We start from the raw sequence: 19229 nt of genomic DNA, 5'->3' as shown, positions 1-19229 counted from the left end.
ACATAATCATACACTATTAGGAAAGCAAGGAAGTGCATAATCAAGTAATAGTTTTTATTTGGAGAGTTTCATGAGTCTGGTAGAGAGAATTGTCTTAAATCTCAAAGAAGGAAGTCACCATGCCAATAAGAGATGATGCCATTGGGGGGTGTCCCTTGGAAACTGGGTTAAAGGGTTGTCAATATTTCAACAACAGTCATTACACTTGCAGGAAAGGTGATAACATAAGCTACAACAAGAAAAGTTGGCTCTGCTGCGGAGAAGAGCCAGGACTGCTGACTGGCCACAGGCCAGGCTCTGTGTAGTATAGGAAACAATGGACACAAAGCTGCAGAGTGAAAGTCAGTCTATTCCAGGCTAAAAAAAGAACCCCAGCACTGGTGGAGGACAGCTGTACATCCAATCTGCAGATGTGGGCTGAGAAGGAAGTGATGTCTACGTCATTCTTTAAAAATGAGACTGCTAACCAGTATGCCTAGGCCTAGCTATTAGAACATGTAGAGACAAGCCCAAGGTGGAAACTAGCTTCTAATCTTTTCTTCCTCATATGACTCCATTGACACCTAGCAAATCAACTATGTTTCTGTTTCCTCATCTATAAAACCAGAGTGGGGTCATAGACTAGAAACCACTGAAACTGTTTGACAAAAGCCTTCGCTCTGAATGTAATAGCTGTTGCCCTTGGTTACCAGGATCCTAGCTTGACTTCCAGCATACCATCTCTTAGAACTTTATATGAGTAGGTTCCTCACACTACATCCAATAGCATCCCATGTATTTATTCTTATCTGATGTCTCCAACATCATTATTCATCAGCTTCAGAGAGCCTCAGCCCTGGGCGGTTCCCAACGGCATCCTCCTTATATTGGAGACCTGTGTTATATTTGAGAAGTGTGTCCATCATAGACCTCTGGATCTTCATCTCGGTCTTCCTAGTTACTGGAATGATGTGAATCTCTAGATTTCTTTACATGTCTCCGTTATCCTTAAGATGCTAAGAACTTCCTAGTTTCTCTTTACCAAGCGTGTTCTGTTATTATGATTTACATGATTGCTTCTCATACTTACATTCCTCTGACTTAAAAATTGAGCTAGAATACAATACCAAACATGCTTACACTTCAGTAATAAATATTGTTAGTATGTCTGATGGGGATTAGTGCTGAAACTCTTTGGTACAAATTAAATTCATTTAGAAATCCAACCAACAAGATTTTTTTTTGAATACCAGAAATATTATATTTCATTATAAAGTCAGATTATTTAGGATTGTTTAAGGTTTGAGCACTATAAAGTATACTCATATTGAAAAAAATTTCTGTAATAGTTCTCTCTAAGATGGTCTTCACATCACCTATATCTATAAGGCAAAGATGAGTGTTTATTTAAGAGTTAATTTATAATGAAAAAAATGCATGCCTGTCATATGAGAGTAGCTATAGGGTAAATTTACAATATTTTATGAATAATGTTTTCTTTCAGATTCAACCTGTTGATGACCTAATAAGATTTATTCTTAATATGTCCACATCCTCTGCCAGTGACATTTTTCTCTTTTGTCTCTTCCAGCACCTCCAGTTTTTATACAAGAACCTTCTGATGTGTCCATGGAAATTGGCTCCAATGTGACATTGCCTTGTTATGTTCAGGGTTATCCAGAACCAAAGATCAAATGGCGGAGACTGGACAACATGCCAGTTTTCTCAAGACCCTTTTCAGTTAGTTCCATCAGCCAGCTGAGAACGGGAGCTCTCTTTATTTCAAGTAAGTTAAAGTGTGGGGGTTGGGTGTGTTTGTGTATTTGTGTTTATGTATATAAATTTGAATATATGTATTTTTTGTTTTTTGTTTTTTTTTTTTTACTTAGTTTGCTTTTTGTTTTTCTTGCTTTTAAACAAAGACTCAGTATGATATCCCAGAAGGGCTTTGGGCACTTGCTTTTCTTGTCTCAGCCTCTTGAGGGCCACTATGCCAGGCTGTATTATACACAAATATAGATGTTCATATTTTGCTATTTAATTGGACATGCTTGACTACAATATTTATAAAATTAAAATCACTCCCTTACTTAAAAATCTTATCTTGGTTTTCTTGCTACTTATGAGCCACGGACGACACTTTAAAGGCTTTAGGCTTCAGCCTCCTGACAATGCCGTCCAGCTTGTGACCAATCCTACCCCAACTATTCCCAATGCTTGTGTTAACGTCATATCTTCCATAATGTTCTTCATAATCTTGGAAAAACAATTCCATGCATTTGTTTTATCTACATAATAAAAATTATATCAATAGCCAACACACAGTAAAGAGATAAATAAGAAAAGCAATTTGCATTAAAAATGTGGTTTTATGTGTGAATATTCTTTGTCTTGACACCATGCATGCATGCTTATACAGCTTCACCAAGGACCCCACATCTTCATGTAGAATATGGCATCTAGTAGCTTTTCTAAGTGGATGAATAGGTGTGTCTTCTCCTTAAGCAGAATTAGGCTTCCCTGATTATAAATATACATCAAATCTACAAAGTCTAGTGGCGCCTTCAAAATTCTTGCCAGACTTTATTTCTCTACAAATCTGTTCCATGCCTCATCCATCTCTCTCTCTCCTTTCTTGTTCCTTAAATGCAAACACATTCTTCCCATCACTGGGCAACTAAACCATCTCCTGCACAAAGAATAGAAGCGTACCTGAGGTGACGTAGCTCCTTACCCTTTAAATAGAACCTGATTTTCTTCTAACTGTGCTTCTGATTTACAGTTCACGATGAGTAGACTGCTCTTCCTATCTTCTGTTGTTCTTTATATTATTCGACGATATTGGAGAATATAATTTATTATGACATCTCTCCCTTCCCCTTCCAGTGGGTGTGCTCTTCCCTGGGATCCCTCCTGTCCCCAGCTTTCCTCAGTTGCCAGTGGTTCTCTGGGGACAGCTAAGGCCTGGCAGATTTTCTCTGTTCCATTTTCCATGCTCACTGATGTCACCTCTGTTGAGTTCACACTGCACGGTCATGATGGTGAGACTTTATATCCATGTGCTCTTTAAACTACAGTTGGGATATTACCTCTGCTGTGAATCTCCAACTCCTTGGCATACGATAGATCGGACATAGAGAATTTGTCACCTGGCTGCGATGACTGAGCTCTCTGTCTCCTTCCCTAGACGGGGATGGTCAAAACGGTGTTTATGTGATTTTGGCCCCGATCTCAGCACTGTGCTTGGTCCTTTGTCAAAGTCTTATGATGGTCCTGAGTGAATAAACACGTTCTTCTTTCCAGATTTATGGACAAGTGATAAAGGAACGTACGTCTGTGAAGCTGAGAACCAGTTTGGAAAAATACAGTCGCAGACGACAGTAACGGTGACAGGACTCGGTAAGATTAACTTTCTAGAGGTGACATTCTCCTCGAACCTCAGAACTCTTAGGTGATGTCATCCTTTACAGTGACCGTTTCCATTGATTCTACAGCCAGGTGTAGAGGTTTGGGCTCCTAAGCTATATTTCATACAGTGTTACAACTATAAATAACTTAGAGAGCACCTGCTCAGACTCCTCATCTTCTATCTGATTATTGGTCAGTTTAAATAGGTTGAAGCCTAAACACACACACACACACACACACACACACACACACACACACACACACACACGAACAAATGGTGCTTTTGATGGCCTGTCTTAGGTTTACCACTTCAGCCCTCATACGATTATATTTATGAGTTGTGAAGTAAATCTACAATACAAATTGTTTCCAAGTTGTGGGATTTTTGCTTCAGTATATTTTACTGAGTAGACATGTCTGACTGATGAAACTGTTAATTTATTCTCATTTTTAATTTATGTCTCCATTTATTCTTTGGCATTTTCCCCCAGTACTATATAATACGAATTGTTATAGCATTAAATATGACTTGAAGTACTTCACTGCATGTATCTCATTAATTCTGGTTTATAGAGTTTTCTGTATGTACATCTTCATTTGTCTGTCTACAACCTACATTTTAAGATAATATCTCTTAAGGAATTTGGGCTCATTTGTGGTGTTTTTTGTTTGTTTCTTGTTTGTTTTTTGTTAATTTCCAGGAAAGGACAGGTTAGCCACACGTCTTTTCTCTTCTGCCTCAGCAAACTCACCTCTGTTTAACTTGCTTGTGCTGTTCCCACAGGCTCCTGATGAATCCTAGTCTGTTCTGTTTCTGGCTATTTCCCCAAGGTTTCCTCTCACACACTCTCCGATCTAACATCTATGCTGTGAGCATCTGGCCCTGACTTGGCTGTTCTGTGTAGGTTCTCCTCTTTCCTCTTGATGTTTCTGCAGGATCCCCCGTCCCCCTCCCAGTTCTACTTTCATCCCTTACATCCCCATTCAAGTTTCCGTTCTACTGTAAGTCCTATTCCTGAAACCTCCAGTTTCAAACAACATAATTCTTAGTCGTCCTTCTTACAATAATATTCTCCTCCAATCTTCGTGAAGCTGAGTACTCTTTCTCTGATGCAGTTGCCCCACTTATTGGAATCAGCCCTTCCATGGCCAGCGTTATTGAAGGACAGCCTCTAACTCTGCCTTGTACTCTGTTGGCTGGAAATCCCATTCCAGAACGGCGGTGGATGAAGAACTCAGCCATGGTAATAATGTTTTAATACATGCCATTTTGTTTACTTTTTCTTAAGAATTAATGCTTACACAAACACTGAAAGACCAATTTCATAAACACATAAGCATGTCTTGTTAGTGAACCAAAGCTCTTCTTGAAAAAAGTTATTGCTATATTTAATTATATGTATGTGTTTACATGTATTTCATGTATACATGCGTATTACGTGTAGGTATTAGAATCCAGAAGGGGGAGTCAGATGCCCTGGAGGGAGGAGACTTATAAGTAGTTTTAAGCTGCTGATGTGTATTCTGAGAACCAAACTCAGCTTTCTCTGCAAGAGCAATGGTCTGGTCTTAACTGCTGATCCATTTTTCTGGCTCTGAGGGCTTTCCACCTTTGTTAATATGTTTATGCCATTTATATTATTTGGAGCTAGTATGTTTAAGAAATAATTGATAGTATATATTTTATAATTCCCCCATTCAATTTAATGTTATTAATAAATTACCTGCAGAATATGAAAAAATGAAAGGCAGCAATATTTTCATAGTTCTTAAGCATTTTATGCCCTTCTATGTATGATATTATGAACTATTAGTATTCCTCTAGAATCTTCCATTTTATCTATTACTCTTTTTTATGGGGAGATTTAAATTCCTTTTGTGATGAATTATTTTAGGAAGGTAGATCCACAACAAATTACTAAGAATTTATTAGTATAAAACTTTTAGTTAGCAAAGGAGGCAGGCGCCATTTCAGTTCTTAGAAAAATTCCCATACATGTGCATTCTACTGACACAGAGCTTCATCTTTTTCACACTGCTTCTCCAGGTTTCCAGAATATCTGGCCTCACTGTCTGCTACAAGTACTCATTAGCAGTAAATCGACTCCATATGAGTAATTGCAAGCTTACTCATATTTGCATAAAAGAAATGCAGTATGCCTCATAGAAAAAAAAAACACCCTTAGTTATGAGGCTAGCTGGGAGCTAATATGGAACATGATGGAGGCTTAGAAATCATCACTTTTATGCTAAAATATTGCCAGCCTTCTCTGATATGATTTCTGGATTGCTTTGTGGCCTTGCTCTTGAGCCTCTCAGCTGACAGGGTTGAGTGCCAAGATGATGTCACCCTCCCTTGGTGTAATAGATAGCTAGGTACAAGAACAAAAACATCAACCACGTCAAGGAACTTGCTAGTGGTGAGGAAACCGTCTTGGAAAGAACGATTTCAGCTGAAAGAAAAGAACTCCTAGTGAAGTTTGAGTTCTGGTCAACAGAACTTATAGAAACCCCCAATCAGGGGCACCTCTATCATTTGCCATTCAGGGATGGGCATAGCCCTCTGATAGCAATTGGTAGGTATAATTCTGGAGAGATATGAGGACCAGATACAAGTAATAAATTCTTCGGAACATTTGTGTTGATCATTTTTTTTTTTACCCAAGGGTGCTAAAATCCCAGTTTGTTTTATAATAAAATTAATAATTCAATTGAGAAAAACAAACAGATCTGAGGCTTAGACAAATTTCTGCCTTCTCAAATGAAAAATAAGTGCCTTTTTTTTTTTTATTCCATTCCAAAGTTGGTACAAAATCCCTACATAACTGTGCGCAGCGATGGGAGCCTCCATATTGAAAGAGTTCGACTTCAGGATGGAGGCAAATACACTTGTGTGGCCAGTAATGTCGCTGGAACCAATAACAAAACAACCTCTGTGGCTGTGCATGGTAAGAAAGACCCAATGTAATTGCTTCCAAACCTTGTTCAAAACAGGGTTCATAGGTTTTAATCAAATAACTCTGTTCCTCTAATTACAAGAAGGAGAGCTTTCTTCCAATTGTTATTTTATATTTCTTGAACAATGTCTACATTGTTAATACAGTTCCCAGATTTCCCTTCCCTATGTACACAAAAAGACATTCTGGGGAAATCACCCGCCAAGTCTGGCCAAGGGCTTTTATAAGTGGTTTCTTAATTGATAAAAAGGAACTCAGCTCTCAAAGAATCATGTTTAAAAATACATCTTAATTTCAGGCAAGCTGAACTTAGTGTACCATCCAAATTGCCTTAAATTGCCTTTCTTTTTTTTTTTTTTTGGATTGTGCAACAAATATGTCCTCACTAATGACCCCTCTGTGTTGGAGCTAAATATGACATAAGCTTTCTAAAGGTCATCTTATGTGCCATGTACTTCAAACATTTTTTTTGCATGTTAAATAATTTAAAGGTCACAAATAAGAAAATCCAGAGGCAATTTTTTCCCATTTGTAACAGTTACCAGACTTTAAAAAAAAAAAATCTCAATAGACCAATAGAAGACAGCTTCATAGTTTAAGCAATTCTCATAAAATTTTATATTTGTTTTTAAGAGCCTCCTACATTGTTTTTTTATAATATAATGTTAAAATAGATGATAAAAACAATGAATGTTTTAGGAAAAGGAAGCGAAGATACTTGGTTTCCTTCATTGATTCAATCTTTATTTGGACTCTGAATTTGGGACTCTACCAGTTTACACTTTGTTTTGGCTGTTGAAATGCCAGTGACTATAAACATTTCCTTCCATATGCCTGAACTACCACCTCCTCTGGCTTGATGCTAATAGTCACCAATATCACTTGACATGTTCTTGAGTGGCTTCAAGAAATATCCCCAAATAACTTAAATGTAGTTATAACCTCAAATAATAAAGTCGTGTTGGGGTCCATGTCATTGTGTTTAAAGATCAGAGCATAGGTTTCTTGGAGAGTGCTGTGGACTGACTTAAGGATGCCGCGGTGGAACAACTCATAGCATCTCCCCCTTTTCTCTTAGTGACTGTCTAGACAATTGTGTTGAGAAGGATTCTGAGGCCAGATTCTCAGTTGCAGGGAGGAGTAAGGGATTAGTTCCGTGTTTGCTGGATCACAGGTGAGGAGACAGACAACCCAAGGACCCGATCCAAGTTACTGAGACTCGAGATATTTTAATGATTAAAGTTTAAGAGTTTCACACCTGTTTTTGATTCATTTAAGTCCAAAACAAGCAACTGATTCAGTCAATAACATAAAAAAAAAAAAAAAAATCAGCCAGATGACTAGGGTATCAAACGCAGCAGAACCCAAAGTATGGCGGCTTTACACCTACATTGTGTTAATAAGGGGTTCGTTCTGAATCATTCCTTCAAGAATACCTGTGAAAAATGCTAATCTAATTCTAAAAAGGAAGATTTCTTTTTATAAAAGAAATGAAATGAATTCAAATACAAATGCAGATGAAAAGAACACAATTTAACTGTCCCACTGATTCATGTAGTCTCACAATCTGGAGGGAAACTGCCTCTCCATACCCAGATGTCATCAAGCTTCAAAACTGACCTAAATTTGCAACTTTTCTTCACTACTGTCTAACTTAATATGGCTTTTAAAAACATGAGATTCCCTTATGCCGCCACAAATTGACAGCATATTAGAGAATTTCGTATTCTGTCATGATTCTGGAAATTACATTTCTTGCTTTCATGAGTAGCTTGATGTTCTTGCTTGGAGCTAGAGACGCGCTGCCAAGTCTTTAGGACAAAATTAACTGAAGACTAATGGCAGCCGTAGGAAAGGATGAGTGCATACTGTACATCTCTTCAGCCTTCTGAGGCATTCCTGCGCTCAGGCGTCTGTGGTGTCTTCTGTTCTAGTAAATTTCTATTCCAGGGTAGTATGACGATTCTGGAAAATTCTGACTTCAAGCAAGAAATGTGGTAATTGAGCTGCAGGCAGGAGTCCTAGTCTCATCTTCCCACAGGATGCAACAGAAAGATCTGGAAATAGCAGACTTGTGCTGTGTTTCCTTTGTTGGAAAGCATTCTTGTATGGAAGCCTTCATCAGAACTGTCAATCTGAGGGTACTGTGTAGTAGTCATTCATGCATGTGTTCGTTCTCACTGAGAACAAAGGGTACAGAGATTTCCTTTTGTTTTCACGGATGCTCATATGCTGCTATGTTTTCTCTAGTTTCCCAAAGGCAAAGGTATGCGATTCCTAACTGGAAGATGACCACCCTGTCCTTTATTTTATCAAATGAACTTCTAAGACCTCTATACTTTTACTGAATTCCTTTAAGAAACCATCCTTTTTAATCAGTTTACATTTAGTAAGGCACAAAGCTGCTCTTGTGGACATCGGGTGTATTTAATAGGTGGTGGTTGGACAGCTCATTTATTTACAGTTATGCTTACATCAACTCATTGGAGCTTAATGGCTAGTGGACAGTAAAAAAGATGTGTTCCAAAGATATATGTACAGCCATTAGACTGTAGTCTATCTTGAATGTTCAAGAAATAGTTGATTTTCTTCCATACCTTTGTGTTTTCTTTAAGATCACCATATTAGACATCACTTGACACCTGGTTTTAAGCTATTATTAGATCTGTCCAGATTGTACTTATTGTAATTTTTGTCCTGCATTCCCTTACTAATATTATGTAAAATTGCCTCTTTTCATAAACATTAAGAATATATTGAAAATGTTCGATTTTAAGTATATAATACTAAATGGGAGAACAGTTGCTCAGATGCCAACCTCACTTCCATATCCAGTTCTGCCAAGCATTCAGCATGGCCAGCAGATACTGAGCACAATTGAAGGCGTTCCAGTGACTTTACCCTGCAGAGCGAGTGGAATTCCCAAGCCATCTATCACCTGGTCAAAGGTAAGTCATAGATCTATGGCGTTCCCTGAAATACAGTGTCAGGATGACTTACAGAGTTCTCTCCGAAGGGCTTCAGCAGGACAGTGAGTGGGTGAGACACAAGAGGGAACGAGACTAAATCAGGCCCTCCCCGAGCTGACTTCCTCTGTAGCGGGCATGAAAAGGTTCAGTGTTCTGGATACCGTTTCAAGGAACCAGGTAGATGTGTCTCAGAAGGAGCCCTCTGATGAGCAGGAAGTGGGATGTTGGTCCAGGACATGTGCCTTTCAGTGGTACTAACACCTCTGTATACTTGACTGTCCTGCCTGTTAAAGGTGGAGACTGAGAGAAACATGGCCTATGGCATTATGTGGGGCTGCTGTGGAACCAAGAGGACCAGGGGGTGGTGACAAGGAGGGTTCTGATACAAATATAAAGTGTTCAAAACAGTTATTGGCACACAACCTTTCCTCTAGTAGGGACTGTTGTCGTGCCATTATGGACTTTAAGCATCTGGTAGGTAACAGCATCAAAGACATTTAAAGCTCCTGCCCAAGTGCAATTTGCTTCATGGATTCCATGTATGACCAAAGAGTATAAAACACCTATACAAATTCATGTATTCCCTTCTACATTCCTGTCGTGTGGTTGAGATTTCACTAATATTCCTATATTGATGAAACCCTCACTTACAAAGAAAGTTCATTCTTTTGTTGAGTGACCTCAGAGGTGGCATGTTTTTAACAAATTAACTTGAATTTTACGGATAAATTATACTATAAAATCATGACAGAATAATAGATTGCACTACTCTTACAATGAGGCCTGCCAAAGAGTTTGTCATCCCATCTGATTTTCTCATCTAAATATATATATATATCCAATTGGATACCTATATCCAATTTCTATGGATACAATTACTACAATGAAGATAAGCCTGAAAGATAAACACATGGCACTTTGCAGACATGTGCTACTTTAAAGAAAATGCAAGCACAAGATCTTTCTGAGTGGCCCTTATGTTATGGCCAAACACAGAAGATGAGAAGAACTTGAACTCAAACAAATACCTAACTCCTGGGGTTCTAGGCCAGCTCACCTCATGACTGACTTAGTGACTTGGGGCAAGTTTTTCTACCTTGTCTCTGTGTTGTAGGACTCTGAATTGGAAACTGAAGGCCCAGCAGTTCCTATTGATGAGACTGTAAGGGTAAAACACTTAATACAAGATTACCTTGTGCACAGTGATGGCGGTGCCACCGCCATTCACCTCTCTTAGGTTAAACTGTCCTTGTCCTTTAGGTGTCATGGGAGAGGAGGCATGGCACAGGATGGAGGAACACCACTTTTAGTGCATTTCTTTATCTAATTTCTCTTATAGACAAGTACCTTCTAATTAACATTTTTCAAATCTAGCTTTTCACTCCTTGGAGATATTTTTCTCTTCCACTTTCAAATATAAAGCTATTACTTTAATCTTTAAAAAAAAAAAAGATGTACAAAAACATCGCACTTTGTTTTGTTTACAGAAAGGAGAGCTGATTTCAACAGACAGTGCCAAGTTTTCTGCAGGGGCTGACGGGAGTCTGTATGTGGTGTCACCAGGGAGTGAGGAGAGTGGAGAGTATATCTGTACAGCCACCAATGCAGCCGGCTATGCCAAGAGGAAAGTGCAGCTGACTGTCTATGGTGAGAGCCACCCACAGGAGGGTTTCCTTTGAAACGGCCCATACATGCACAATCTCACAATTTCTTCTATAGTAAGGCACCCAAAGGTGAAGCTGTCCTGTAAGTTGACGTGCAAACAAGGAAACATTTTTAGTTTCACTCCTAACCAAAACCACCTCTACTTAGAGTCTGATTTGCAGGGAAGCGATTGTATAACCTTTTGAAAAATTCTATGCTATTTCCCCAGGAAGTGGGTTTAGCACATTCAACATTTTGCAGAGACAGCGGGTAGTTAAAACTCATCGAGCCAAGCCTCAGCTGTGTCTTGGGTAGCCACCTCTCTGTTTCAGGGACTACTGCTCCTCTGCGCAGACCCAAGCCCACCTCAGCTGACCTCTCCATCTTGTGCTTAAAGAAATGACTGAGGAGGGAAGCTCGCCCTTCATTTCCTTCTAGCTCTCTCTTTAAATGTACCAATAGGAAGTGTCAGATATACCCAGAATCTTGGGAATCAACATTGTGTAAACTATTGAACAGCATCAGAAGTCTACATTTTAACTTAAATGAAACTATGGTTGTTTTCAATGCATTATTTCCCCTACCACATCCTGTGTTTCTTTTAGTAAGACCCAGAGTGTTTGGGGACCAAAGAGGACTGTCCCAAGATAAGCCTGTGGAGATCTCTGTCCTGGCTGGGGAGGAGGCAATACTTCCCTGTGAAGCTAAGAGCTTACCTCCACCCATCATTACCTGGGCCAAAGATAGCCAACTCATCTCTCCATTTTCTCCAAGGTAGGAGATACGGGTTGAACATCAACACAGGGAGATGTAACCTGCTGGAGTGGTGCCTGTAATTGCTTGCAAATGTATCAAAATATAACCTACGTTTGGGCTCATTCACATGCACATCTGAGTTATGTAAGACCTTGCACCTCATTTTCCGAGGCTGTAAATGCTAAGACAGCTTTGCCACAGTTCCCACCGGGGCATTTTACTAGGTACTTTTTGAAATGGAGCAGATTTGTGTGTGCGGCTCTCTCAGCCTGCTGTGTGCAGCACTCAGAATTCTGTTGCTCCCAGAGAGGCAGTAAAACTCCGAAACCACTGTCAGGTATGAGACTTGACTTTTGTTAGCTGGTTTTGTAAATCACTTTGATTAAACCCATCCATAAATAAAGGCCCATCAAGATGATGTCATGTCTAAACTAAGTGTCACAGCAAGAATACCGGGGCTTTAGGACACAGCCATCGCTGCCATCCAGCTTTAAACATATCTCTGTCACCTAAAGCCTACCTAAACGTTTTACCCAGGGGACGTCTTTGAATTTCATCTTTTATTTGATACTTTCCTGGGAGATTTCTATAAGATTACATGCTGGAGAGATGGCTCAGTGGTTATGAGCACTTGCTCCTCTTACGGAGCATCCAGGTTTAATTCCCAGAACCCACATGACAGCTCACAAACACATGGAACTCTAGTTTCAGAGGATCAGCCACAAACTCCTGACCCATGTAGATGCAACGCACACATGGTGCACATACTTACATTCAAACACTCATGCACATAAAATAAAAATAAATCATTCTAAAGATATAATTATAGCTGCTGGCTATCATTTACTGGGCTTGTTGGCATATAATTGTAAAGGTATGAGTTTATATGAGTGTATTTTTCTACTACTGATGGTGAAGAAAATAACAGGAACACCTTTACATAATTTAACTCATTTGAAAGAACTTTACTGAACATTGTAAAGCAAGATCTAGAGAGTTCCTTATAAAGCAATTCTGTTGCACCCTTCCCCAGTCGGGATTTCTATCCTCTCCTCCTTGTGCAACCTTTCATCTGTAAGTAGCCCCCAAAAAAACGGTTTTTGTGGCTTCAATTTGGTTGTCTCGCCTGTATTTAATTTGAACTTCTGACATGTATTCTTACTATTCCACTCTTTGCTTTATTGTTTTACAAGCACTCACTATTATGCACAGGGAATGAGCACATTCATTTTAACTAGTCTATGTGCACACACTCACTATTGTACATATACTGAGTAAGCATATTCATTGTAACAAGTCTATGTGCTTACACTCACTATTGTACACATAGAGTCAGCTCATTCATTGTAATTAATTTATGGGAACACACTCACTATTGTGCACACAGTGTCAACACATTCGTTATAATTAGTCTATGTGCACACACTCACTATTGTACACATGCAATCAGCACATTCATTGTAACTAGTCTGTGTACACACATGGAGTCAGCGCATTCGTTGCACTTAGTCTGCATACATTTTTTCTTTCATTCAACCATTAACCTCCTTGTAGATGCTGCAGTCTACTTATCATTTTATTTAAATTACTTTCTTCTCAAAGCTTTTAAAAATGTTTGCTTGTGTGCGCATGCATGAAAGTTTTAGAACCTGTAACACAGTACTAGGTTTTCTTGTCAGTACAGATTCCTCCTTGCAGTCTTGGAGATATTCCCCATTGCTCTTCTGAGGGGAGGTTCTCCTTTTATTTTCCAGTAACCGGATTCAGAGGACCAGGCTGCAGTTCCTAAGGAATATGCAGTTTTGACTGGTTTAAATGTCTCTGTTTTTCAATGGGTATGAAATGGGATCTTCTAGTGCTTTTGAATTTTTAAAATTTAATTTATTTTTTTTCTTATTCACTTTCATCCCGATCACTGCCCACTTGTTACCCCTCCCATAATTCTTCCCCCATCTCTCCCTTCCCTTCTTCTTCTCTGAGTGGGTAGGAAAGTGGAGGGCCTCTAGTTGAGAAGATTTGAGAGGAAGATAGGAGAATAAAAGTGGGTGTAAATATATAAACATATAGTGCAGTCCATGAGTGTGCTCAGTAGCATATGCTAACAAAAACAGAAAAAGAAAAAATATTCAAAATAAGTTAAAAATTTTACAACACACATTTATTTGCTCTGTATAGCTGAAACCTACTAACCCACAGAGACATGCAGCCATTTGATGCTTTAAGACAACTGTGTTAGTATGTAGCAGAAGATGGTCTAATCAACCATCACTGGGAAGAGAGGCCCCTTGGTCTTACAAACTTTATATGACCCAGTACCAGGGAACGCCTGGGCCAAGTAGTGGGAGTGGGTGGGTAGGGGAGCAGGGGCGGGGGTGGGGTGGGGGGGTATAGGGAACTTTCGGGATAGCATTTGAAATGTAAATAAAGAAAATAATAATAATAAAAATTTTTAAAAAGATAACTGTGTTAGATTTAAAGGTGAAAGAAAAATGGATTTTCTGTTTCTAATGACATCATCCAGAATATAAAAGATAGTAATAAGAATTCCATTTCTATGGCTGATACCCACTACAGTGGAGAGAACTGTTTCAAAAGTTGCGTGCAGAACAGTAATTTCACGCTGAAATGCGGCTGTGCAGGGTTTGTTTGCACGCTCAGATTCTATGGTCTGATGTGTGGGTTTCCCTTTTAGACACACGTTCCTCCCTTCTGGCTCAATGAAGATCACCGAGACGCGCCTTTCAGACAGTGGGATGTATCTGTGTGTTGCCACAAATATTGCTGGGAATGTGACTCAGTCCGTGAAATTAAGTGTCCATGGTGAGTGTTCATAGGGAGGCCACTTATGGCTCCGTCCACTGGGCCACAGCCTTTGTGACAGTGAACCTCCAAGTTGTATAGAGACTAAAGATTCCTGAGTTGTTAGTCTGTCATTCTCTTTCATTTACTCTGAAAGGTGTGTTAGCCATCTACAAATAACTTCCCCTTCTCCATTTTCAAGTGTATTAATTACATTTTAGATCTCAAGTCATCTAGATGGTCACTCACTTATCTCTAGTGAGTTGACATGCAATGGAGGAAGTGTGTTTAAAACATTGGGAGCTAGCTGTACTCTCATAGAAGAACATCATACTTTTTAAACAGTCGTATTTGACATATGAAGAACACCGTAACTGAGAAAATGTTCCTTTTGATCATTATTTGATTACATCATGCTTGCTTCCCTAATGGAAGTGTTTTATTCCTTTAATTTATGACGGCCCACCTTCAGTGCGATGATTACCTACCTTTGTGGCAGGTATTGTGTTAGCCACAGATATCTAAATATCAGAGGAAATTTCCTGAGATGGTACTAACCCAGTTGCATTTCTAGACCAGTCATGACAATGACATGTCATTGAACTAGAGTTTTGGTGTTAAAGGAGGGTCCCATCACTTACCAACTCTCAGGCATCAGGTATATTAATCACTTATCCTATTTTATCTTTAGACAGTAAATACTGTCTGTGGGTTTAGTCTCTGTAATTAAGAGAAAGCTTTAAGAACATTTTCTTAGTGTCTGTCTTCCATAAAGGATACATACAGATGACACAAAAAGAAGTGTTTTCTGGTTTGCTCTGATAGATGGGGGTCCTGAAAGGGCTTTTGACCTTACATCACTTATAAACTAAAGGAAACTCAGCATTGGTAAGTGTTTACTACTCGTCGAGTGTGGGACCAGGAATACTGTACCTGCCATTTCCTATAGTTCCTTCAGTGCACTGGTTCTGGGCCTGCATAGTTAATTTTGCCTGGATTGTTAAAGAAATGGGCCTCACGAGGCTGCTGGCCTGCCCCACAGCTAATAAGTGACTATTCCACTCATTTTGTGCCACTTCTTGGTAAGAAGTTCTCATTCCGTGTCAAAAAATATAGGACTTTTAAATATTTGATGATTAATACTCAGTTGTGATTTCCAGTTCCTCCAAAAATACAGAATGGAAATAGACACATAAAAGTCCAAGTCGGCCAGAGAGTGGACATCCTATGCAATGCCCATGGGTCTCCTCCTCCCGTGATCACCTGGTTTAAAAGCGGAAGGCCCTTGCTAGTTGATGGAGCGCAGCATCCTGGTAGCCCAGACGGAACGCTGAGCATTGAGCAGGCTGTGATCGCAGATGCTGGCGTATATACATGTGCTGCCACGAACATAGCCGGAAGTGATGAAGCAGAGGTCACATTGCATGTCCAAGGTGGGTTTTGGCATAAGAACTGTGTCTGGTGGGGTGAGGCTGAGGAGTGGAACGAGACCCCCCCAACCCCACCCACCCACCCCCACCCCGAGATCTGCACAGGATGTGCAATCATGCTTCCCTTTAGGGTGATTTCTACATAGAACTTTAGCTTTAAAGGGAGCCTTAACGAGAAGCAAACATATGATTAGCTAAGCCTGAATGACATTTTCATGTTTACTTTTGAAACTAAAGTCCCTGGTGTATGTAATGAAGCAGTCCTTGGTAATGGCCCACCCAGTCTTTCTGGTTTAGGAGAAATTGCAGCTGGAGCGAGCTGGAGTAGCATTTCACCTCATACCTCATCTCAACTGATCCCTGAGAGGTCACGGCTCACGGCTCCTCTATTGTTGTTGGCTTTATTTTGAGGTTTGTTATGTAGGTTGGGCCTAATATCTGTCATGGTTTAGGCAGTGGTGATGACATTGTGACCCAAAGCCCCTGCTTTCTTGAGCTATTCTAGTGCAAGTAGACATAAAGCAAGCAAAGAAGGAAACAAGATTCATAGAGAGGGAAAAGGCACAGTGAGTAAATTAAAATGGGATCATTGTTCTGGGAACTGGGTTGGATTGCCAGGTAGGAATTCTCTAATTCTCTAAAGAAGCAAGATTTAGCTTGAGATCTCACTGGCTGGCAGTAACTAATCACTGGATGTTTTCTGTCTCATCCTGCCAGAGGGAAGGCCAGTACAAAGGCAGGAAGTTAGGTCAGCAGGGTATAGAAATCAGCACAACACTTAGCACTTAATAATCGGGACATCACAGTTCCTGGGGAGTGAAGGTCTAAAATGTTAGTAGGGAGCTTATTTAGCTCATTTATTCACTCAACAAACCTTACCAAGTTAGAGTCAAAGGAGAAAGGTAAACATTTCTAATATTCTCGTAAATGTCAGAGGAACATAATTACAGACGTTACACACAGGTTGTGTAGAATATTAATCCAAATGGGACTGTATTTCACAATAGTACAACTATAAGAAAACTATTAAAACGGGTGAGAGAGTGCGAAGATTTGCGTGGCAGTGGAAAGATATGAAGATATAGATGTGGGGACATACACAGTGCTATGTGATTGAACAACAAACAGACATGTCTGTCAGGAGATCAGAAAGGCAGAAAAATCACTAAGCAACCAAAGACTAAGGGGGCCAGAACGAGAGAGTGTCCAAGGAAAGTCAGACACAGTGCATTTGTTTTTGTACTAGAACCACCTTCAGTGGAAGACCTGCAACCTCCTTTTAACACTCCATTCCAAGAAAGGTTGGCCAATCAACGCATCGCATTTCCATGCCCTGCAAAAGGTATGTAAGACCCAGGGACACAGGCATGGGTTCCAGCTTGTATTTATGTGATGTTACGCCAGTATTCTTCATTGCACTCAAAATGCAATACTTGTAAAATCCCACCTGCCAATTCTTCTAACAATGTTCGAATCTCTCTTGCTTCAAACAACTCTTTGAACTGATACCTCTCCTTCCTTCTTGATTTATTTCTCTCAGGAGAAGACTCTCCCAGCCCTTCAAACTTGCTTAATCTAAGACTCTTTCCAAGACAGTGGAACGCTTTTCTACCACTTTTCTACTATTCATTTCATTCTTTCTGAAAATGTTAAAATAAACATCCTTTTAAAAACAGTAGAGCTATTTGCAATATTCCCTATTAATGCTATCAATAAGGATAAAATTTAGGGCCATCGGCCATCTGAGGCAATTTGATTCTAATCCTTTTTTAGTCATTTATTAACTTACTTATTCACTTTACATCCTGCTTGCAACCTGCTTCCTCCTCTCCCCCCAGTCCTACCCTTACAAATCCTTCCCCTCAGAGAAGGGGAAGTTACCCTTGGGTACCACCCTACCTGGGAAGTCTAGTGCCAGCAAGACTAAGCACATCCTTCCCCACTGAGGCCCAACCCAGCAATCCAGTTAGTGGAACAGGATCCAATAGCAGGCAGCAGAGTCAGCAACAGCCTTTACCCAATTGTTAGGGGACTCACATGAAGACCAAGCTGCAACTCTGCCACATATGTGTAGGGGGCCTAGAACCAGCCCCTGCATGCTCTTTGGTTGGTGGTTCAGTTTCTGTGAGCAGCATGGATCCAGGTTAGTTGACTCTGTCAGTCCTCTTGTGGTGTCCTCGACCCCTCCAGCTGGCTCAATCCTATCTCCAACTCTTCCCCGAGACTCCCTGAGCTCTGCCTGATGTGGGTCTTCACATGTGTTCCCATCTGCTGCTTGATGAGGTCTCCTTGAAAGGCTTCATCCAGCAGCAGATTGAATCCTTTTTTTCTAGGTCTACTCACACCGATAATTCGGGACTGGGTCATATATAACATGTCTTTTAGTGTTTTGTTTTGTTTTTTTAAACATGTCTTTCCTTGAATAGTACTGTGTTTTCAGACAGGAGCTGGTCCAGTCCCTCTCCACAGCGGGGATGAGAAAGGGCTATTATCGTGGCCAATGTTCCTCTGGGTGCCAAGCATCTATGTTTAAAGACATTCTCTTACACAGGCATCCATCTACAAAAGCTCTAACTTGTTGTCCTGACAAAGGCCAAGCAAGGTTCTTTGCATAACTTCCTGGCCCTGGCAGGAAGGCTCCAGGCAGCTGCCAGCATCCATCACTGTCCCCATGTGTGTCTCTCTTCTTCATGGTCCCTGGAGGTGGCAGCAGTTAAGGCCTTAGGAGCTGCCTGTGTTTAATAGCAACTGTTCAACTCTTTTGTCGGTGTGTATCTCCAGTATTTGAAGAAAGATGTCTTTAGATTTTTCAGACATCTGTAAACTTAGCAGTAACAATTCTCGGAGCCATTGGGAACTAGAGAGACAACACCCGGAGAAGAGGCATTCTTCAGAATGGTGTGGGTCCCCGTGTGCCCTGTGGTGTCTGCTGCCGATAGACTCTGCCTGTGGCCCAGCTGCTCCTCAGTCTGCCTAAACTTTGCTCTCAATCTAGCTTTCTTGACTTCCCATTTCCACAAGGGAAACATGTTTTCTTTGGTCCTCATATCCATCTGTATTATAGTTGTTGAGCAAAGATTCAAAAGTAGCTACATGATTTTTCATTGTCTTTTTATTTTATTTGCGAGTATGTGTGCGTATGTGTATGTGTGTGTATGTGAGTTTGTGTATGTGTGTGTGAGTGTGTATGTATGTATGTATGTATGTATGTATGTGTGTGAGTGTGTGTGTGAGTGTGTATGTATGTGTGTATGTGTGTGTGAGTGTGTAAGTGTGTGTGTATATAT

The 19229-nt window shown here is 40.1% G+C and overlaps 1 protein-coding gene across 1 annotated transcript in view; it reads left to right on the top strand.

Moving 5' to 3' along the window:
- Nucleotides 1–19229, top strand: part of Hmcn1 (hemicentin 1) — a 418463-nt gene that overhangs the window by 227459 nt on the left and 171775 nt on the right. Inside the window, exons 16-25 of the mRNA XM_021197369.1 lie at nt 1571–1765; nt 3283–3378; nt 4504–4631; nt 6191–6335; nt 9180–9292; nt 10801–10960; nt 11563–11731; nt 14406–14533; nt 15673–15945; nt 17189–17284. Coding sequence (XP_021053028.1) covers nt 1571–1765; nt 3283–3378; nt 4504–4631; nt 6191–6335; nt 9180–9292; nt 10801–10960; nt 11563–11731; nt 14406–14533; nt 15673–15945; nt 17189–17284 — 1503 coding nt within the window. The remainder of the gene's footprint in view (nt 1–1570; nt 1766–3282; nt 3379–4503; nt 4632–6190; nt 6336–9179; nt 9293–10800; nt 10961–11562; nt 11732–14405; nt 14534–15672; nt 15946–17188; nt 17285–19229) is intronic.

The sequence above is a fragment of the Mus pahari genome, chromosome 5 (genome assembly GCF_900095145.1).
Source record: "Mus pahari chromosome 5, PAHARI_EIJ_v1.1, whole genome shotgun sequence".
Taxonomy (NCBI): domain Eukaryota; kingdom Metazoa; phylum Chordata; class Mammalia; order Rodentia; family Muridae; genus Mus; species Mus pahari.
This window is presented reverse-complemented; position numbering and strand designations above follow the sequence as displayed.